The 25,703-nt window shown below is 32.4% G+C and overlaps 1 protein-coding gene across 2 annotated transcripts in view; it reads right to left on the reverse strand.

The window, feature by feature from the left end:
* Positions 1–11,497: 11,497 nt before the first annotated feature.
* LOC143239412 (uncharacterized) overlaps positions 11,498–25,703 on the reverse strand; it is a 349,619-nt gene continuing 335,413 nt past the window's right edge. For both annotated transcript variants that reach the window (XR_013021170.1, XM_076480442.1), the window contains exon 2: positions 11,498–12,482. Coding sequence is in view for 1 of the 2 variants with exons in the window: in XM_076480442.1 (XP_076336557.1) it covers positions 12,175–12,482 (308 nt within the window). In the remaining variant the exon portion in view is untranslated. The remainder of the gene's footprint in view (positions 12,483–25,703) is intronic.

Here is a 25,703-nt window from a genome sequence, read left to right on the forward strand (position 1 = left end):
GTCTACACAACTGATCTATCGCGTAAGAATTAATATCTATGCACTATAACTTGGCGTTTTTTTTTATGAAATCGTTTTGATTGGACCGAGAAGAGTAAACCGCATGTGTTCTAATTAACTTAGGACTGTTTAATCGGTTCTTTAAAGGACTGCATTTCAAAACAAGTCTTGGTTTCATAAGAGTTACAACACATGCTTCACACATGTTAACCAATGTAACAAACATCTATACTAGAACAATTCTTTGTGTCTGTGTATCCATGATGAAAATATACAAGCTTACCAATCTTTCACCACCATTAAATTTTCTGGAATTCTTAGGTTATATCCTAGACGGATTCTGGAACTCCGGCTTCTTGATGTGAATAAAAAATGAGTCGTTTCGGAAAAGATTGGGTTGTTTTCATTAAACGATGTTTGGCACTATTTTCGAGGCTAAGGTCCCTGGACCAGATCCCTGACCTAACCCACGATTGTGAGGGTAAATATGGAGAAGGTAACTTATACATTTAAAGTAAAACGATGTAGCAATGAAACCTACTTGTTGTAGATGTGGTTATGATTTGATGGTTTAACGTCTGATGAAGGAGTAACTTATTCCAAGATATCACATTCATACTGACATGTCAACTGAATGTCAAGATATCGCATTCATATTGACATGTCAACTGAATGTCAAGATATCGCATTCATATTGACATGTCAACTGAATGTCAAGATATCACATTCATACTGACATGCCAACTGAATGTCAAGTGATTACTGCATTGAAGCAAAATATAAAACTGGAGTACAACAAACACTTTAGAAACGTGTTATATGATATTAAACGTTTTATTAATGGGTGTAAAACGTTGTATAAATTCGTATTTGTTAGTTATTACTCATTTTAAACCTACGTACATATGGAGTAAGTAATCATATTACATTAAATAATGTTGATGAAAAACGTAATTCTTAATTAAAAGAGTGAGTTTTAATTATTGCATTATCCTTTTAGGACATATGAATAATAAGAAAATTTAATTAACCAGAGAATTAATGTTAACGGCCTTTTTATGACACTACTTATAAATGTCTTAATTAATTAGTGTTAAAATCCTTTTTAGAGACAAGTTAATTAATTAAGTACCGAATTAATTATTAATTATATTATGATGGAGTCATGCATTTGTTATGATCACCTAGCAACAGGTTCTTTGCTTCGTGATAGGGTGATTTAATTAACCAATTAATTATTTATTATTTATTCAACTGAAATTTTATAGGATTAAATAACTAATGAGTGCTAAGCGTCCTTTTTAGGTCGATTTAATAATAAATACATTAGTCTTAAGTATTACATTTAGGACGATCCAATTAATTAGCGATAAATTTTGTTTTGTGTTGAGACATATATTGTATGAATCATGGCTGCCGAGAAAAACTTTATCAACATTGTGATTTAATCATCCATCATGGCTTCCTATCTAGTATCTAGCTATAATTTCAGCTCTGCATAAGTTAGCTGCGTCATGTGGTGACATGTTATACAACTATGACGTCACTGTCGCATGTTAAGACGTCCTAGTAACGGAACTATAATCTCGCCATTTCAGATAACATCTCGCCCTTCACTTTCCTCAGCAAACATGTGGCGCCCTCATTTGGTGAGTTTAAAGTGGGAGACCTACTATTATTTTTATCTTCAGAGAGTTGGTTAGGAATCCTTTATAAGAAATCAATAGCTGTAATATTATATGAAACTAACGGCACAGTAAAGACCAAAGAAATATTGAAAGATCACTTCCAATAGCGATCCTTGAATTTAAAATTTAAGAGTGATGGTATATTACAGAGTATGGTACCACCGTAGTATTCTCCATATAGATTGCTTTTGGCATAATGTCCAATATGGTACCAGAATACTATACTACATATAGATTGTTTTTGGCACAGTGTCCAATATGGTACCACGGTAGTAAACTGCATATACGTTCTATTTGATATAATGTCCAGTACCGTACCAACATAGTATAATCCATAAAAACTGTGTTTGGAATTTTCTCCAGTATGGTACCAACGGAGTATAATTTATATAGATTGTGTTTGGTAGTTTGTCCACAACGGTACCACCATAGTTTAATCTATATTGACTGTGTATGGTAGTGTGCTTGTACCAATACCGTAGTAAATTGTTACAGATTGTGTTCAGTATTTTGTTCAGTGTGATACCACCAGAGTATAATCCATATAGATAGCTACTGGTATTTTGTCCAGTACGGTACCACCATAATATAACCAATATACAGATTACGTTTGGTATTTTGTCCAAAATGGTGCAATCGTAGTATAATCCATATAGATTGTTTTAATATTTTGTCCAGTATGGTACAACCGTACTATACTCCATATAGATTGTTTTCATTATAATGTCCAGTATGGTACCACAGATCTAGAGATTGTTTCCGGTATAATGTCTGGTATGTTACCACTGTAGTAAACACTGTTTTTGGTAAATGTCCATTATTGTACAACCATAATATACTCCACACGTATTGTTTTTGATATAATGTCCAGTGTGGTACAACTGTACTATACTCAATATAGACGGTGTTTCGTGTAATGTCTAGTATCGTACCACGGTACCATAATCAATATAGACTGTGTTTAGTATTTTGTTCAGTATGGTACCACCGTTCTATACTCCATATAGATTGGTTTTGGTGTAATGCTCAACATGAAACAAAAGTAGTTAAGTCCATGTAGATTGTTTCTCCTATAATATCCAGTAGAGTACCACCGTACTATACGCCACACAGATTGTTTTTGCTATAATGTTCAGTATGGTACCACTGCAGTATACTCCATACAGAATGTTTTTAGTATAATGTCCAGTATGGTACCACCGTACTATACTCCATATTGATTGCTTTTGGTACTTTCTCCGGTGTGGTACCACTGTAGTATAACCCATATAGTTTATTTTTGGTTAAATATCTAGTATCGTATCAACGTACCATAATACTTATAAATTGTGTTTAGAATTTTGTCCACTTTGGTACTACCATAGTATAATCAACACAGATTGAGTATCGTATTTTGTCCAGTAAGGTACCACCGTAGTTTAAACCATGTTTGGTATAATGTTCAATATAGAATCACCATAGTATAATCCATATAGATTATGTTCGGTATCTTGTCCAGTGTGGGCCAACCATACTATAATCTATATAGATAGCCTCTGGTATTTTGTCCAATATGGTACTACCATGGTATAATCCGTATAGACTGTTTGGTTTAATATCCAATACGGTACCACCAACTTATAATCCATATAGATTGTGTTTGTTATAAGGTTCAGTATGGAACCTCTGTACTATACTCCATATAGATTGTTTGTTTTTGGTATAATGTTCAGTATAGTACCTCCAAAGAATAATAAATACAGATTGCGTTGGGTATTTTGTCCAGTATGGTACTACCATAGTATAATCCTTATAGATTGTGTTTCGTATTTTGTCCAATGTGGTACAGCCTTGGTATAATCCATATAGATTGTTTTTTTCTATTTTGTCCAGTATGGTACCAATGCAGTATACCCATATAGAATGTTTTTAGTATAATGTCCAGTATGGTACCACCGTACTATACTCCATATTAATTATTTTTGGTACTTTCTCCGGTGTGGTACCACCGTAGTATAATCCATAATTTGTTTTTCGTTAAATGTCTAGTATCGTATCAACGTACCATAATACATATAAATTGTGTTTAAAATTTTGTCCACTTTGGTACCACCATAGTATAATCAACACAGATTGAGTCTTGTATTTTGTCCAGTAAGGTATCACCGTAGTTTAAACCATGTTCGTTGTAATGTTCAATATAGAATCACCATAGTATAATCCATGTAGATTATGTTCGGTATTTTGTCCAGTGTGGGCCAACCATAGTATAATCTATATAGATAGCCTCTGGTATTTTGTCCACTATGGCACTACCATGGTATAATCCGTATAGACTGTGTTTGGTTTAATGTTCAATACGGTACCACCATATTATAATCCATATAGATTGTGTTTTGTATAAGGTTCAGTATGGAACCTCCAAAGAATAATCCTTATAGATTGCGTTGGGTATTTTGTCCAATATGGTACAGCCTTGGTATAATCCAAATAGATTGTTTTTTTTTTTTACTTTGTCCAGTGTGGTACAACCGTACTATACTCGATATAGATTGTTTTTATTATAATGTCCAGTATGGTACCACAGATCTAGAGATTGTTTCCGGTATAATGTCTGGTATGTTACCACTGTAGTAAACTCAATATAGATTGTCTTTGGTATAGCAACAGGTATGGTACCACTGTAGTAAACTCTGTGTAGATTGTATTTATTATAATGTCTAGTATAGGACCACCGTAGTATTATACATAGAGTCTGTGTTTGGTATTTTGCCCAGTATGGTATCATCGTAGTTTAATCCAAAAAATTGTGTTCGGTATTTTGTCCAGTATTGTACCACCGTAGTATAATCAATATAAATTGGATATGGTATTTTTTCAGTATTATACCACCCTATACCACCCAATCCATATAGATTGCGTTTGGTATTTTCTCAAGTATGGTACAACCTTGCAATAATCCATATACAATATTTTTGCTATATTGTCCATTATGGTACAACCGTAGTGTAATCTATATAGATTGTGTGTGGTATAATGTCTAGTATCATACCACCATAGTATAATCCATATACATTGTTTTTGGTATAATATCCAGTATGTTACCTCTGTAATAAACTCCATATAGATTATTTTTGGTATAATATCCAGTATGCTACCCCTGTAATAAACTCCATATAGATTATTTTTGGTATAATGTCCAGTATGGTACCACCGTAGTATCATCCATACACATAGCGTTTGGTATTTTGTACAGTATGGTACCACAGTAATAAAATCCATGGATATTGCATTTGGTATTTTGTCAAGTATGATACCACCGTGCTATATTCTATAGAGTTTGTGTTTGGTATAATATCTAGTATCGTACTGCCGTAGTGTAATCCATGTAGATTGTGTTTGGTATAATTTCCACTATGGTTCCAACGTAGTATACTCCATATAGATTGGTTTTGGTTTGATATTCGTTAAGGCATCACCGTGCCATACTCCATAAACATTGTTGTTAGTGTAATGTCCAGTGTGGTGCCACCGTAGTAAACTCCATATAGATTGTCTTTGGTATAATATCAAATATGGTACCTCCGTAGCAAACTCAGTAGAGATTGTTTTGGTATTATGTCCTGTATGGTACCACCGTAGTTAACTCTATATAGAGTGTTTTTTGTATAATATTAAGTCCAGTACCTCCGTAGTAACCTCCATATAGATTATTTTGGTACAATGTTCAGTATAGTACCACCCTACTATACTCAATACAGATTGTGTTTGGTATAATATCTAGTATCGTACCATTGTAGTATTATACCTATAGACTGTTTTTGGTATTTTCACTATTATGGTACAACCGAAATATAAACCATTTAGATTGTGTTCGGTATTTTGTCCAGTACGGTACAACCTTGGTATAATACATATACGTGGATTTCACTATTTTGTCCAGTGTGGTACCACCATAGTATAATTTATATATATTCTGTTTGGTATAATGTCTGGTATCGTACCACCTCAGCATAATTCAAATCAACTGTTTTTGGTATTTTGTCCATTATGACACCAACGTAGTGTACTCCATACAGATTGTTTTTGGTATGATTTCCAGTATACTACAATCATACTATAGTTCACATAGAATTGTTTTTGGTATAATGTCCAGTGTGGTAACTCCATAGTAAACTCCATGTAGATTGTTTTCGGTGTAATTTAGGGTAGGATACCATTGTTCTATACTCCATATAGATTGTTTTTGGTATAATGTTCAGTATGGTACAACCGTAGTATACATTATATAGATTGTTTTTAGTATAACGTCCAGTATGGTACCACCGCACTATAGTCCATATAGATTGTTTTTTCTTAAATGTTCAGTATAGCACGACCGTAGTAAATTCCATATATATTGTTTTTCGTTTAATTCCTAGTGTGGTACCACTTCAGTACAATCCATATAGATTGCGTTTGATATGTTGTACAACATGGTACCACCATACTATACTCAATATCTGTTGTGTTGGGTCTAATATCTAGTACCCTATGTACAACATGGTACCACCATACTATACTCAATATCTGTTGTGTTGGGTCTAATATCTAGTACCCAACCACTATATTAAATCCATATACATTGTGTTAGGTATTTTGTCCAGTATCGTTCCACCATAGTAAATCCATATATATTGTGTTTGGTATAATACCTAGTATCGTACCACCGTAGCATAAGCAATATAGACTTTTCGTATTTTGTCCATAATGGTACCAAAGTCGTGTACTCGATATAGATTTTTTGGTGTAATATCCAGTATGAAACCACTGTACCAGACTCCACATAGATTATTTTTGGTATAATTTCGAGTGTCGTACCACCATATGAAATTCCATGTATATTGTTTTTGGTATAATGTCCAATATGGTACCACTGTACTCTTTCCTTATAGACTGTTTTTGGTATTTTCTCCAGTGTGGTCACGCCGTAGTATAATCCATACAGTTTATGTTTTATTTACTTTCTAATACTGTACCACTGTAGATTTTGTTTGGTATTTTGACCGTGTGTACCACCATTGTATAATCACTATAAATTATGTTTGGTATAATGTCTCATATCAAAGCAACATAGTATAATACATAGAGATTGTTTTGGTATTTTGTCCAGTACGGTACCACCAAATTAAATTGGTATAGATTGTGTTTGTTTTTTACCAGTATGGTACCACCATAGTATAATCAATAAAGATTGTGTTTGGAATTTTCTCCAGTATAGTACCACCGTAATAAACTCCATATAGATTGTTTTGGTATCATACGAAGTACGGTATCACAGTAGTATACTTTATATAGATTGTTTTGGTATCATACGAAGTACGGTATCACAGTAGTATACTTTATATAGATTGTTTTGGTATCATACAAAGTACGGTATCACAGTAGTATACTCCACATAGATTGTTTTGGTATCATACGAAGTACGGTATCACAGTAGTATACTCCACATAGATTGTTTTGGTATCATACGAAGTACGGTATCACAGTAGTATACCTTATATAGATTGTTTTGGTATCATACAAAGTACGGTATCACAGTAGTATACTCCACATAGATTGTTTTGGTATCATACGAAGTACAGTATCACAGTAGTATACTCCATATAGTTTGTTTTGGTATCACAGTAGTATACTCCACATAGATTGTTTTGGTATCATACGAAGTATGATATCACAGTATTATCTCCATATAGTTTGTTTTGGTATCATACGAAGTACGGTATCACAGTAGTATACTCCATATAGTTTGTTTTGGTATCATACGAAGTACGGTATGACAGTAGTATACTCCATATAGTTTGTTTTGGTATCATACGAAGTACGGTATCACAGTAGTATACTCCATATAGTTTGTTTTGGTATCATACGAAGTACGGTATCACAGTAGTATACTCCACATAGTTTGTTTTGGTATCATACGAAGTACGGTATCACAGTAGTATACTCCATATAGTTTGTTTTGGTATCATACGAAGTACGGTATCACAGTAGTATACTCCATATAGATTGTTTTGGTATAATGTCCAGCGTTGTACCACCGTTCTATACTCCATATAGATTGTTTTTCGAAAAATGTCCAGTATGTTACTACCGTAGTAAAATACATATATATTATTTTTGATATAATGTCAAGTAAAGTACCACTGTATTATTAACCATACAGACTGTTTTTGGTATAATGTCCAGTATGGTACCATTGTAGTAAACTCCATGTTGGTTATTTTTGGTATAATATCATGTATGGTACCACCGTAGTACTCTATATGTAGATTGTTTTTGGTGAAATGCCCAGTACAGTACCTCCGTACTCTTCTCTATATAAATTGGTTTTTATATAATGTTCAGTATGATATAACCATACTATACTTCATATAGATTATTTTAAATATAATTTCTTGTATGGTACCACTGTATTATAATCCATATAGATTGTTTTTGCTATGATATCCAGTATTGTACCACCGCAGTATAATCAATTTAGATTGCGTTTGGTATTTTTTCCAGTATGGCACTACCATAGTATATTCTGTATACATTGTGTTTGGTATAATGTCCAATCTTGTACCACAATAGTATAATCTATATAAATGTTTTTGGTATATTTTGTTGTTTCGAATAATATTCAGTATAGTACCATCGTGGTAAGGTCTATATAATTTATTTTTTTATAATGCCTAGTATGGTATCACGGCAGTATAATACGTGCAGATAGCGTTCAATATTTTGTCCGGTGTGGTACGGTAGTACCATAGGGAGGAAGTTATAAATTACGATGAATGCAACTTTTAATTGATAAAGTGGCCGAAGAGTTAAGAAATAATGTTCACTAGTTGACCATCGTCAAGCCTATAACTTCTAAATTAGATGCGTTTTGTGTAAATAGCCCTTTAGTAGCTCAGCACGAAATTCAACAAAACAAACAACTGTCTTGTGTAATTTTGTAACCATATCTGAGAAGAGCCACATGTGGTCCAGAACTACATACCAAAAACATTCTACACTAAACGACCCTGCATAACCAGGTGGACAATAATACGTAACCAAGATTGAAACATTTAAGGACAAATCTCCTGATTCATTTGTGTAATAACATGCGTCTAAGGAATAAGACACTTAACAACAGAACTGCTGATTGATTTTTACAATACTATGTATCTAAGGAATAAGACACTTGAAACCAGATCTCCTGATTAATGTGTACAATAATATGTATCTAAGGAATAAGACACTTGAAACCAGATCTCCTGATTAATGTGTACAATAATATGTATCTAAGGAATAAGACACTTGAAACCAGATCTCCTGATTAATGTGTACAATAATATGTATCTAAGGAATGAGACGCTTGAAACCAGATCTCCTGATTCATGTGTACAATAATATGTATCTAAGGAATAAGACACTTGAAACCAGATCTCCTGATTAATGTGTACAATAATATGTATCTAAGGAATGAGACGCTTGAAACCAGATCTCCTGATTAATGTGTACAATAATATGTATCTAAGGAATGAGACGCTTGAAACCAGATCTCCTGATTAATGTGTACAATAATATGTATCTAAGGAATGAGACGCTTGAAACCAGATCTCCTGATTAATGTGTACAATAATATGTATCTAAGGAATGAGACGCTTGAAACCAGATCTCCTGATTAATGTGTACAATAATATGTATCTAAGGAATGAGACGCTTGAAACCAGATCTCCTGATTAATGTGTACAATAATATGTATCTAAGGAATGAGACGCTTGAAACCAGATCTCCTGATTCATGTGTACAATAATATGTATCTAAGGAATGAGACACTTGAAACCAGATCTCCTGATTCATGTGTACAATAATATGTATCTAAGGAATGAGACACTTGAAACCAGATCTCCTGATTCATGTGTACAATAATATGTATCTAAGGAATGAGACACTTGAAACCAGATCTCCTGATTCATGTGTACAATAATATGTATCTAAGGAATGAGACACTTGAAACCAGATCTCCTGATTCATGTGTACAATAATATGTATCTAAGGAATGAGACACTTGAAACCAGATCTCCTGATTCATGTGTACAATAATATGTATCTAAGGAATGAGACACTTGAAACCAGATCTCCTGATTCATGTGTACAATAATATGTATCTAAGGAATGAGACACTTGAAACCAGATCTCCTGATTCATGTGTACAATAATATGTATCTAAGGAATGAGACACTTGAAACCAGATCTCCTGATTCATGTGTACAATAATATGTATTTAAGGAATGAGACACTTAACAATAGAACTCCTGATATATGTCTCATTTTAGCTTGTGTAATTTATTTTATTGGATTAATTTACACGGCAGTAATTTCTTTCTCGGTTTCAGTCTTAAAGGTTTGTTTTAAATATATGTGATTCACATGTCTAAGATGTTGTTTTTATACTTAGAGGTTTTAAACAGCTACTCTAGAATTTAGTATCATGTAAGAAAAGCTCGTAATGATAAACCTAGCACTTACAACTAATATACTCAGCGAGAGACTAGTGAAAACTCAAGAAAGAAGAAGCGCTTCTGATTAGAAATTTAAAATACAAACAATTACAAACGCCGCTGTATCTCAGACTAAGACGTTCGAAGAAAGAAAGCCTCGTGGAACAAACAAGTGTCGACATCTAGATATATTCTATTTTACAAGCAACTATTTTCTCCAAATGTTGTTTTTTATACTTCCTGTGTTAAAGGTCCACTCGTGACGTCATTATTTAATTAATTAGTTATCTGATCAAGTTTTATTTCAGTTTGATAAAAGTAAAAGAAAAGTCGGTCACTTGAATCAGATAAAAAGGAAGATAATGTAACATGTATGGTTAAACAAATATTAACTAACATCTCACCCAGTTTGAAATCGACCGACATCAATGTCATATATAATTCAATTGATTTTCTCACTTTACAAGTTAAAGTATCACTCCACACTTTGACACGTCCTTTAAATTCACCTCAGATACTAACTAATTAAAGATCTACAAATAATAATAAACATTCTACATGTTTGTATATTTAGTTCAAACTTTCATCTTATGACACTTTGAGGTTTGATAACTGTGAAGGATATGAGAAATATTGTCTCGCTGATAAAGAAATAATTTTAACTTTTATAAAAGTAAAAGTTAACATATTGTCACTGAAATACATAGACACTCCTACAAATCATGTCACATGACCAACTTCACACGTAAAAACACACACACTGTTACATATAGTGTCAATGATCAAACATCGGATTTGTACCCTAGATAATAGAAAGGACAAATCATAGTGAAACGTATGCACACGATCTACTCTTCATAAAGTGAAACATATCCACACGATCTACTCTTCTTAAAGTGAAACATATGCACACGAGCTACTCTTCTTAAAGTGAAACATATGCACACGAGCTACTCTTCTTAAAGTGAAACATATGCACACGATCTACTCTTCTTAAAGTGAAACATATGCATACGATCTACTCTTCTTAAAGTGAAACATATGCACACGATCTACTCTTCTTAAAGTGAAACATATGCACACGATCTACTCTTCTTAAAGTGAAACATATGCACACGATCTACTCTTCTTAAATCGTAAAAAATCGATCGGGAACTGAAAGCACCGTTAAGATCGGACAAATTATTATACAGCTAGAATCCTTCTATCTCTGAACATTATGTGGTCAGTACAATCAGTTACCATTGCGACAGGTTTATTAACAAGTGGCTTACTTACATCTATCTCTGAACACTATGTAGTCAGTACAATCAGTTACCATAACAACAGGTTTATTAACAAGTGGCTTACTTACATCTATCTCTGAACACTATGTAGTCAGTACAATCAGTTACCATAGCAACAGGGTTATTAAAAAGTGGCTTACTTATATCTATCTCTGAACACTATGTAGTCAGTACAATCAGTTACCATAACAACAGGTTTATTAACAGGTGGCTTACTTACATCTATCTCTGAACAATATGTAGTCAGTACAATCAGTTACCATAACAACAGGTTTATTAACAGGTGGCCTACTTACATCTATCTCTGAACACTATGTAGTCAGTACAATCAGTTACCATAACAACAGGTTTATTAACAAGTGGCTAACTTACATCTATCTCTGAACACTATGTAGTCAGTACAATCAGTTACCATAACAACAGGTTTATTAACAGGTGGCTTACTTACATCTATCTCTGAACACTATGTAGTCAGTACAATCAGTTACCATAACAACAGGTTTATTAACAAGTGGCTTACTTACATGTATCTCTGAACACTATGCAGTCAGTACAATCAGTTACCGTAACAACGAAGTTATTAACAGATTTGTAGTTTACAATTACATGTTTGTTACAGATTTATAGTTTACAATTACAGGTGTGTTGCAGATTTATAGTTTATTATACACAGGACATTAAAGGTATTTAATATGCATGTGATATTCACACGTAATATTGATTCAGTCCAGGTGTAACTCCGGTTAAGTCAACACAAGGTTGTTGAACACGGTATTGTGATACAGAACATTGCTCATTTCTTGTCGATAAACACCTTACTGATATTACTTGAGAAAATACGCTCTGTCTCTGGAGTTTGGACCTTTCACACAAGCACAGGAAACATATGGCTGTGATGGACACAAGGACGATCGTTCCAGAAGTAATAACCACTGCCCGAAAAAATGTCAGTTTTTCTCTTTCCATGTCCTTCTTAAAAGTAGAATTTGTCATAATTTCATTGTTGAAATCATCTGTTAAAATATAAGTAACGTTATGAAGAACATCTATAGATATTTACCTAAACGTTTTGGTGTTTGTTTTTCATTTTAATTTAATAGGATTCTCATACGAATGAACGTCAGCGAAAAAATAGATTTGTTTAATACAATCGCATTGTTTATTATTAATAATAAAATATGCCATAAGCAGTGGCAGCTTAAAGATGTATCAGAGACGTAAACTGTTTTCTGTAATATATAAGTTAAAGAAGTATATACACATTAAAAAGAAATACCAAGTACGGTACAAAGGAGCGAAGTTAACGTACAGCTGCACAATTAAAGTACGGATAACTGAGAAAAAGGAGCGGTCACAAGACAACGTTACCATACAGGGATCACTTTAGTGAACTGAGTGTAGCCACAAGACAACGTTAACATACGGGATCACAGTAGAGAACTAAGGGTAGCCATAAGACAACGTTAACATACAGGGATCACAGTAGAGAAATGAGTGTAGCCACAAGACAACATTAACATACAGGGATCGCAGTAGAGAACTGAGTGTAGCCACAAGACAACGTTAACATACAGGGATCACAGTGGAGAAATAAGTGTAGCCACAAAACAAAGACAACGTTAACATACAAGGATAACATTAGAGAACTAAGGGTAGCTACAAGACAACGTTAACATACAGGGATCACAGTAGATAACTGAGGGTTCTCACAAAAAAAAGTTAGAATACTGGGATCACAGTAGAGAATTAAGGTTAGCCATAAGACAAAGATAACATAAAGGGATGACAGTAGAGAACTGAGGTTAGCCACAAGATAACGTTAACATACAGGGATCACAATAAAGAACTGAGGTTAGCCACAAGACAACGTTAAGATATAGGGATCACAGTACAGAACTAAGGGTACCCACAAGACAACGTTAAGAAACAGGGATCACAGTAGAGAACTGACGTTAGCCACAAGATAACGTTAACATACAGGGATCACAATAAAGAACTGAGGTTAGCGACAAGACAACGTTAAGATATAGGGATCACAGTAGAGAACTAAGGGTAGCCACAAGACAACGTTAACATACAGAAGTCACAGTAGAGAACTAAGGGTTGCCACAAGACAACGTTAGAACACTGGGATCACAGTAGAGAACTAAGTGTAGCCACAAAACAAAGACAACATTAACATACAAGGATAACATTAGAGAACTAAGGGTAGCCACAAGACAACGTTAACATAAAGGGATCACAATAAAGAACTGAGGTTAGCCATAAGACAAAGATAACATACAGGAATCACAGGAGAGAACTAAGGTAAGCCACAAGACAACGTTAACAAACAGGAATCATATTAGAGAACTGAGGTTAGCCACAAAATAACGTTAACATACAGGGATCACAATAAAGAACTGAGGTTAGCCATAAGACAAAGATAACATACAGGAATCACAGGAAAGAAATAAGGATAGCCATATCCTTAAGACTAACGATACTAACCACTAATAGTTATCCTTAAAACTAACGATACCAACCACTAATAGTTATCTTTAAAACTAACAATACCATCCACTAATAGTTATCCTTAAGACTAACGATACTAACTACTAATAGTTATCCTTAAGACTAACGATACTAACCACTAATAGTTATCCTTAAAACTAACGATACTAACCACTAATAGTTATCCTTAAGACTAACGATACTAACCACTAATAGTTATCCTTAAGACTAACGATACTAACCACTAATAGTTATCCCTAAGACTAACGATACTAACCACTAATAGTTATCCTTAAGACTAACGATACTAACCACTAATAGTTATCCTTAAGACTAACGATACTAACCACTAATAGTTATAAACTAACGATACTAACCACTAATAGTTATCCTTTAAGACTAACGATACTAACCACTAATAGTTATCCTTAAGACTAACGATATAATAACCACTAATAGTTATCCTTAAGACTAACGATACTAACCACTAATAGTTATCCTTAAGACTAACGATACTAACCACTAATAGTTATCCTTAAGACTAACGATACTAACCACTAATAGTTATCCTTAAAACTAACGATACTAACCACTAATAGTTATCCTTAAGACTAACAATACCATCCACAAATAGTTATCCTTAAGACTAACGATACTAACCACTAATAGTTATCCTTAAGACTAACGATACTAACCACTAATAGTTATCCTTAAGACTAACGATACTAGCCACAAATAGTTATCCTTAAGACTAACGATACTAACCACTAATAGTTATCCTTAAGACTAACGATACTAACCACTAATAGTTATCCTTAAGACTAACGATACTAACCACTAATAGTTATCCTTAAGACTAACGATACTAACCACTAATAGTTATCCTTAAAAGTTAACGATAGCTAACACTATAGTTATCCTTAAGACTAACGATACTAACCACTAATAGTTATCCTTAAGACTAACGATACTAACCACTAATAGTTATCCTTAAGACTAACGATACTAACCACTAATAGTTATCCTTAAGACTAACGATACTAACCACTAATAGTTATCCTTAAAACTAACGATACTAACCACTAATAGTTATCCTTAAGACTAACGATACTAACTACTAATAGTTATCCTTAAGACTAACGATACTAACCACTAATAGTTATCCTTAAGACTAACGATACTAACCACTAATAGTTATCCTTAAGACTAACGATACTAACCACTAATAGTTATCCTTAAGACTAACGATACTAACCACTAATAGTTATCCTTAAGACTAACGATACTAACCACTAATAGTTATCCTTAAGACTAACGATACTAACCACTAATAGTTATCCTTAAGACTAACGATACTAACCACTAATAGTTATCCTTAAGACTAACGATACTAACCACTAATAGTTATCCTTAAGACTAACGATACTAACCACTAACCACTAATAGTTATCCTTAAGACTAACGATACTAACCACTAATAGTTATCCTTAAGACTAACGATACTAACCACTAATAGTTATCCTTAAGACTAACGATACTAACCACTAATAGTTATCCTTAAGACTAACGATACTAACCACTAATAGTTATCCTTAAGACTAACGATACTACTAACCACTAATAGTTATCCTTAAGACTAACGATACTAACCACTAATAGTTATCCTTAAGACTAACGATACTAACCACTAATAGTTACTTAAGACTAACGATACTAACCACTAATAGTTATCCTTAAGACTAACGATACTAACCACTAATAGTTATCCTTAAGACTAACGATACTAACCACTAATAGTTATCCTTAAAACTAACGATACGAACCACTAATAGTTATCCTTAAAACTAACGCTACTAACCACTAATAATTATCCTTAAGACTAACGATACTAACCACTAATAGTTATCCTTAAGACTAACGATACTAACCACTAATAGTTATCCTTAAGACTAAGACTAACGATACTAACCACTAATAGTTATCCTTTAAGACTAACGATACTAACCACTAATAGTTATCCTTAAGACTAACGATACTAACCACTAATAGTTATCCTTAAGACTAACGATACTAACCACTAATAGTTATCCTTAAGACTAACGATACTAACCACTAATAGTTATCCTTAAGACTAACGATACTAACCACTAATAGTTATCCTTAAGACTAACGATACTAACCACTAATAGTTATCCTTAAGACTAACGATACTAACCACTAATAGTTATCCTTAAGACTAACGATACTAACCACTAATAGTTATCCTTAAAACTAACGATACTAACCACTAATAGTTATCCTTAAGACTAACGATACTAACCACTAATAGTTATCCTTAAGACTAACGATACTAACCACTAATAGTTATCCTTAAGACTAACGATACTAACCACTAATAGTTAACTAACGTTATCTAATAGTTATCCTTAAGACTAACGATACTAACCACTAATAGTTATCCTTAAGACTAACGATACTAACCACTAATAGTTATCCTTAAGACTAACGATACTAACCACTAATAGTTATCCTTAAGACTAACGATACTAACCACTAATAGTTATCCTTAAGACTAACGATACTAACCACTAATAGTTATCCTTAAGACTAACGATACTAACCACTAATAGTTATCCTTAAAACTAACGATACTAACCACTAATAGTTATCCTTAAGACTAACGATACTATCCACTAATAGTTATCCTTAAGACTAACGATACTAACCACTAATAGTTATCCTTAAGACTAACGATACTAACCACTAATAGTTATCCTTAAAACTAACGATACTAACCACTAATAGTTATCCTTAAAACTAACGATACTAACTACTAATAGTTATCCTTAAAACTAACGATACTAACCACTAATAGTTATCCTTAAAACTAACGATACTAACCACTAATAGTTATCCTTAAGACTAACGATACTAACCACTAATAGTTATCCTTAAGACTAACGATACTAACCACTAATAGTTATCCTTAAGACTAACGATACTAACCACTAATAGTTATCCTTAAAACTAACGATACTAACCACTAATAGTTATCCTTAAGACTAACGATACTAACCACTAATAGTTATCCTTAAGACTAACGATACTAACCACTAATAGTTATCCTTAAGACTAACGATACTAACCACTAATAGTTATCCTTAAGACTAACGATACTAACCACTAATAGTTATTAAGACTTAAGACTAACTAATAGTTATACTAACGATACCTAACCTAATAGTTATCCTTAAGACTAACGATACTAACCACTAATAGTTATCCCTAAGACTAACGATACTAACGATACTAACCACTAATAGTTATCCTTAAGACTAACGATACTAACTACTAATAGTTATCCTTAAGACTAACGATACTAACCACTAATAGTTATCCTTAAGACTAAATACTTATCCTTAAGACTAACGATACTAACCACTAATAGTTATCCTTAAAACTAACGATACTATCCACTAATAGTTATCCTTAAAACTTACGATACTGACCACTAATAGTTATCCTTAAAACTAACGATACTAACCACTAATAGTTATCCTTAAAACTAACGATACTAGCCACTAATAGTTATCCTTAAAACTAACGATACTAACCACTAATAGTTATCCTTAAGACTAACGATACTAACCACTAATAGTTATCCTTAAGACTAACGATACTAACCACTAATACTAACCACTAATAGTTATCCTTAAGACTAACGATACTAACCACTAATAGTTATCCTTAAGACTAACGATACTAACCACTAATAGTTATAAGACTAACGATACTAACCACCACTAATAGTTATCCTTAAGACTAACGATACTAACCACTAATAGTTATCCTTAAGACTAACGATACTAACCACTAATAGTTATCCTTAAGACTAACGATACTAACCACTAATAGTTATCCTTAAGACTAACGATACTAACCACTAATAGTTATCCTTAAGACTAACGATACTAACCACTAATAGTTATCCTTAAGACTAACGATACTAACCACTAATAGTTATCCTTAAGACTAACGATACTAACCACTAATAGTTATCCTTAAGACTAACGATACTAACCACTAATAGTTATCCTTAAGACTAACGAACTAACTAATAGTTACTAAGACTAACGATACTATACTAATAGTTATCCTTAAGACTAACGATACTAACCACTAATAGTTATCCTTAAGACTAACGATACTTACTAACACTAATAGTTATCCTTAAAACTAACGATACTAACTACTAATAGTTATCCTTAAAACTAACGATACTAACCACTAATAGTTATCCTTAAAACTAACGATACTAACCACTAATAGTTATCCTTAAGACTAACGATACTACTAACCACTAATAGTTATCCTTAAGACTAACGATACTAACCACTAATAGTTATCCTTAAGACTAACGATACTAACCACTAATAGTTATCCTTAAGACTAACGATACTAGCCACTAATAGTTATCCTTAAGACTAACGATACTAACCACTAATAGTTATCCTTAAGACTAACGATACTAACCACTAATAGTTATCCTTAAGACTAACGATACTAACCACTAATAGTTATCCTTAAGACTAACAATACTAACCACTAATAGTTATCCCTAAGACTAACGATATTAGCCACTAATAGTTAGTTATCCTTAAGACTAACGATACTAACTACTAATAGTTATCCTTAAGACTAACGATACTAACCACTAATAGTTATCCTTAAGACTAACGATACTAACCACTAATAGTTATTACCACTAATAGTTATCCTTAAGACTAACGATACTAACCACTAATATTTATCCTTAAGACTAACGATACTATCCACTAATAGTTATCCTTAAAACTAACGATACTAACCACTAATAGTTATCCTTAAAACTAACGATACTAACCACTAATAGTTATCCTTAAAACTAACGATACTAACCACTAATAGTTATCCTTAAGACTAACGATACTATCCACTAATAGTTATCCTTAAGACTAACGATACCACTAATAGTTATCCTAAGACTAACGATACTAACCACTAATAGTTATCCTTAAGACTAACGATACTAACCACTAATAGTTATCCTTAAGACTAACGATACTAACCACTAATAGTTATCCTTAAAACTAACGATACTAACCACTAATAGTTATCCTTAAAACTAACGATACTAACCACTAATAGTTATCCTTAAGACTAACGATACTAACCACTAATAGTTATCCTTAAGACTAACGATACTAACCACTAATAGTTATCCTTAAGACTAACGATACTAACCACTAATAGTTATCCTTAAGACTAACGATACTAACCACTAATAGTTATCCTTAAGACTAACGATACTAACCACTAATAGTTATCCTTAAGACTAACGATACTAACCACTAATAGTTATCCTTAAGACTAACGATACTAACCACTAATAGTTATTTTAAGACTAACGATACTAACCACTAATAGTTATCCTTAAGACTAACGATACTAACCACTAATAGTTATCCTTAAGACTAACGATACTAACCACTAATAGTTATCCTTAAGACTAACGATACTAACCACTAATAGTTATCCTTAAGACTAACGATACTAACCACTAATAGTTATCCTTAAGACTAACGATACTAACCACTAATAGTTATCCTTAAGACTAACGATACTAACCACTAATAGTTATCCTTAAGACTAACGATACTAACCACTAATAGTTATCCTTAAGACTAACGATACTAACCACTAATAGTTATCCTTAAGACTAACGATACTAACCACTAATAGTTATCCTTAAGACTAACGATACTAACCACTAATAGTTATCCTTAAGACTAACGATACTAACCACTAATAGTTATCCTTAAGACTAACGATACTAACCACTAATAGTTATCCTTAAGACTAACGATACTAACCACTAATAGTTATCCTTAAGACTAACGATACTAACTAATAGTTATCCTTAAGACTAACGATACTAACCACTAATAGTTATCCTTAAAACTAACGATACTAACCACTAATAGTTATCCTTAAGACTAACGATACTAACTAATAGTTATCCTTAAGACTAACGATACTATCCACTAATAGTTATCCTTAAAACTAACGATACTAACCACTAATAGTTATCCTTAAGACTAACGATACTAACCACTAATAGTTATCCTTAAGACTAACGATACTAACCACTAATAGTTATCCTTAAGACTAACGATACTATCCACTAATAGTTATCCTTAAGACTAACGATACTAACCACTAATAGTTATCCTTAAGACTAACGATACTAACCACTAATAGTTATCCTTAAGACTAACGATACTAACCACTAATAGTTATCCTTAAGACTAACGATACTAACCACTAATAGTTATCCTTAAGACTAACGATACTAACCACTAATAGTTATCCTTAAGACTAACGATACTAACCACTAATAGTTATCCTTAAGACTAACGATACTAACCACTAATAGTTATCCTTAAGACTAACGATACTAACCACTAATAGTTATCCTTAAGACTAACGATACTAACCACTAATAGTTATCCTTAAAACTAACGATACTAACCACTAATAGTTATCCTTAAAACTAACGATACTAACTACTAATAGTTATCCTTAAAACTAACGATACTAACCACTAATAGTTATCCTTAAACTAACGATACTAACCACTAATAGTTATCCTTAAGACTAACGATACTAACCACTAATAGTTATCCTAAGACTAAGACTAACGATACTAACCACTAATAGTTATCCTTAAGACTAACGATACTAACCACTAATAGTTATCCTTAAGACTAACGATACTAACCACTAATAGTTATCCTTAAGACTAACGATACTAACCACTAATAGTTATCCTTAAGACTAACGATACTAACCACTAATAGTTATCCTTAAGACTAACGATACTAACCACTAATAGTTATCCTTAAGACTAACGATACTAACCACTAATAGTTATCCTTAAGACTAACGATACTAACCACTAATAGTTATCCTTAAGACTAACGATACTAACCACTAATAGTTATCCTTAAGACTAACGATACTAACCACTAATAGTTATCCTTAAGACTAACAATACTAACCACAAATATTTATCCTTAAGACTAACGATACTAACCAGTAATAGTTATCCTTAAGACTAACGATACTAACTCCTAATAGTTATCCTTAAGACTAACGATACTAACCACTAATAGTTATCCTTAAGACTAACGATACTAACCACTAATAGTTATCCTTAAGACTAACGATACTAACCACTAATAGTTATCCTTAAAACTAACGATACTAACCACTAATAGTTATCCTTAAGACTAACGATACTAACCACTAATAGTTATCCTTAAGACTAACGATACTAACCACTAATAGTTATCCTTAAGACTAACGATACTAACCACTAATAGTTATCCTTAAGACTAACGATACTAACCACTAATAGTTATCCTTAAGACTAACGATACTAACCACTAATAGTTATCCTTAAGACTAACGATACTAACCACTAATAGTTATCCTTAAGACTAACGATACTAACCACTAATAGTTATCCTTAAGACTAACGATACTAACCACTAATAGTTATCCTTAAGACTAACGATACTAACCACTAATAGTTATCCTTAAGACTAACGATACTAACCACTAATAGTTATCCTTAAGACTAACGATACTAACCACTAATAGTTATCCTTAAGACTAACGATACTAACCACTAATAGTTATCCTTAAGACTAACGATACTAACCACTAATAGTTATCCTTAAGACTAACGATACTAAGACTAACGATATCCTTAAGACTAACTAACACTACTAATAGTTATCCTTAAGACTAACGATACTAACCACTAATAGTTATCCTTAAGACTAACGATACTAACCACTAATAGTTATCCTTAAGACTAACGATACTAACCACTAATAGTTATCCTTAAGACTAACGATACTAACCACTAATAGTTATCCTTAAGACTAACGATACTAACCACTAATAGTTATCCTTAAGACTAACGATACTAACCACTAATAGTTATCCTTAAGACTAACGATACTAACCACTAATAGTTATCCTTAAGACTAACGATACTAACCACTAATAGTTATCCTTAAGACTAACGATACTAACCACTAATAGTTATCCTTAAGACTAACGATACTAACCACACTAATAGTTATCCTTAAGACTAACGATACTAACCACTAATAGTTATCCTTAAGACTAACGATACTAACCACTAATAGTTATCCTTAAAACTAACGATACTAACCACTAATAGTTATCCTTAAAACTAACGATACTAACCACTAATAGTTATCCTTAAGACTAACGATACTAACCACTAATAGTTATCCTTAAGACTAACGATACTAACCACTAATAGTTATCCTTAAGACTAACGATACTAACCACTAATAGTTATCCTTAAGACTAACGATACTAACCACTAATAGTTATCCTTAAGACTAACGATACTAACCACTAATAGTTATCCTTAAGACTAACGATACTAACCACTAATAGTTATCCTTAAGACTAACGATACTAACCACTAATAGTTATCCTTAAGACTAACGATACTAACCACTAATAGTTATCCTTAAGACTAACGATACTAACCACTAATAGTTATCCTTAAGACTAACGATACTAACCACTAATAGATATCCTTAAGTTACTAACGATACTAACCACTAATAGTTATCCTTAAAACTAACGATACTAACCACTAATAGTTATCCTTAAAACTAACGATACTAACCACTAATAGTTATCCTTAAAACTAACGATACTAACCACTAATAGTTATCCTTAAAACTAACGATACTAACCACTAATAGTTATCCTTAAGACTAACGATACTAACCACTAATAGTTATCCTTAAGACTAACGATACTAACCACTAATAGTTATCCTTAAGACTAACGATACTAACCACTAATAGTTATCCTTAAGACTAACGATACTAACCACTAATAGTTATCCTTAAGACTAACGATACTAACCACTAATAGTTATCCTTAAGACTAACGATACTAACCACTAATAGTTATCCTTAAGACTAACGATACTAACCACTAATAGTTATCCTAAGACTAACGACTAACGATACTAACCACTAATAGTTATCCTTAAGACTAACGATACTAACCACTAATAGTTATCCTTAAGACTAACTAACGATACTAACTAACACTAATAGTTATCCTTAAGACTAACGATACTAACTACTAATAGTTATCCTTAAGACTAACGATACTAACCACTAATAGTTATCCTTAAGACTAACGATACTAACCACTAATAGTTATCCTTAAGACTAACGATACTAACCACTAATAGTTATCCTTAAAACTAACGATACTAACCACTAATAGTTATCCTTAAACTAACGATACTAACCACTAATAGTTATCCTTAAGACTAACGATACTAACCACTAATAGTTATCCTTAAAACTAACGATACTAACCACTAATAGTTATCCTTAAAACTAACGATACTAACCACTAATAGTTATCCTTAAGACTAACGATACTAACCACTAATAGTTATCCTTAAGACTAACGATACTAACCACTAATAGTTATCCTTAAGACTAACGATACTAACCACTAATAGTTATCCTTAAGACTAACGATACTAACCACTAATAGTTATCCTTAAGACTAACGATACTAACCACTAATAGTTATCCTTAAGACTAACGATACTAACCACTAATAGTTATCCTTAAGACTAACGATACTAACCACTAATAGTTATCCTTAAGACTAACGATACTAACCACTAATAGTTATCCTTAAGACTAACGATACTAACCACTAATAGTTATCCTTAAGACTAACGATACTAACCACTAATAGTTATCCTTAAGACTAACGATACTAACCACTAATAGTTATCCTTAAGACTAACGATACTAACCACTAATAGTTATCCTTAAGACTAACGATACTAACCACTAATAGTTATCCTTAAGACTAACGATACTAACCACTAATAGTTATCCTTAAGACTAACGATACTAACCACTAATAGTTATCCTTAAGACTAACGATACTAACCACTAATAGTTATCCTTAAGACTAACGATACTAACCACTAATAGTTATCCTTAAGACTAACGATACTAACCACTAATAGTTATCCTTAAGACTAACGATACTAACCACTAATAGTTATCCTTAAGACTAACGATACTAACCACTAATAGTTATCCTTAAGACTAACGATACTAACCACTAATAGTTATCCTTAAGACTAACGATACTAACCACTAATAGTTATCCTTAAGACTAACGATACTAACCACTAATAGTTATCCTTAAGACTAACGATACTAACCACTAATAGTTATCCTTAAGACTAACGATAAACCACTAACGACTACGATACTAACCACTAATAGTTATCCTTAAGACTAACGATACTAACCACTAATAGTTATCCTTAAGACTAACGATACTAACCACTAATAGTTATCCTTAAGACTAACGATACTAACCACTAATAGTTATCCTTAAGACTAACGATACTAACCACTAATAGTTATCCTTAAGACTAACGATACTAACCACTAATAGTTATCCTTAAGACTAACGATACTAACCACTAATAGTTATCCTTAAGACTAACGATACTAACCACTAATAGTTATCCTTAAGACTAACGATACTAACCACTAATAGTTATCCTTAAGACTAACGATACTAACCACTAATAGTTATCCTTAAGACTAACGATACTAACCACTAATAGTTATCCTAACTAACGATACTAAACTAATAGTTATCCTTAAGACTAACGATACTAACCACTAATAGTTATCCTTAAGACTAACGATACTAACCACTAATAGTTATCCTTAAGACTAACGATACTAACCACTAATAGTTATCCTTAAGACTAACGATACTAACCACTAATAGTTATCCTTAAAACTAACGATACTAACCACTAATAGTTATCCTTAAGACTAACGATACTAACCACTAATAGTTATCCTTAAGACTAACGATACTAACCACTAATAGTTATCCTTAAGACTAACGATACTATCCACTAATAGTTATCCTTAAGACTAACGATACTAACCACTAATAGTTATCCTTAAGACTAACGATACTAACCACTAATAGTTATCCTTAAGACTAACGATACTAACCACTAATAGTTATCCTTAAGACTAACGATACTAACCACTAATAGTTATCCTTAAGACTAACGATACTAACCACTAATAGTTATCCTTAAGACTAACGATACTAACCACTAATAGTTATCCTTAAGACTAACGATACTAACCACTAATAGTTATCCTTAAGACTAACGATACTAACCACTAATAGTTATCCTTAAGACTAACGATACTAACCACTAATAGTTATCCTTAAGACTAACGATACTAACCACTAATAGTTAACTACCACTAATAGTTATCCTTACTAACGATACTAACCACTAATAGTTATCCTTAAGACTAACGATACTAACCACTAATAGTTATCCTTAAGACTAACGATACTAACCACTAATAGTTATCCTTAAGACTAACGATACTAACCACTAATAGTTATCCTTAAGACTAACGATACTAACCACTAATAGTTATCCTTAAGACTAACGATACTAAACTAATAGATACTAAACTAACGATACACCACTAATAGTTATCCTTAAGACTAACGATACTAACCACTAATAGTTATCCTTAAGACTA

The sequence above is a fragment of the Tachypleus tridentatus genome, chromosome 13 (assembly GCF_004210375.1).
Source record: "Tachypleus tridentatus isolate NWPU-2018 chromosome 13, ASM421037v1, whole genome shotgun sequence".
Lineage (NCBI taxonomy): Eukaryota > Metazoa > Arthropoda > Merostomata > Xiphosura > Limulidae > Tachypleus > Tachypleus tridentatus.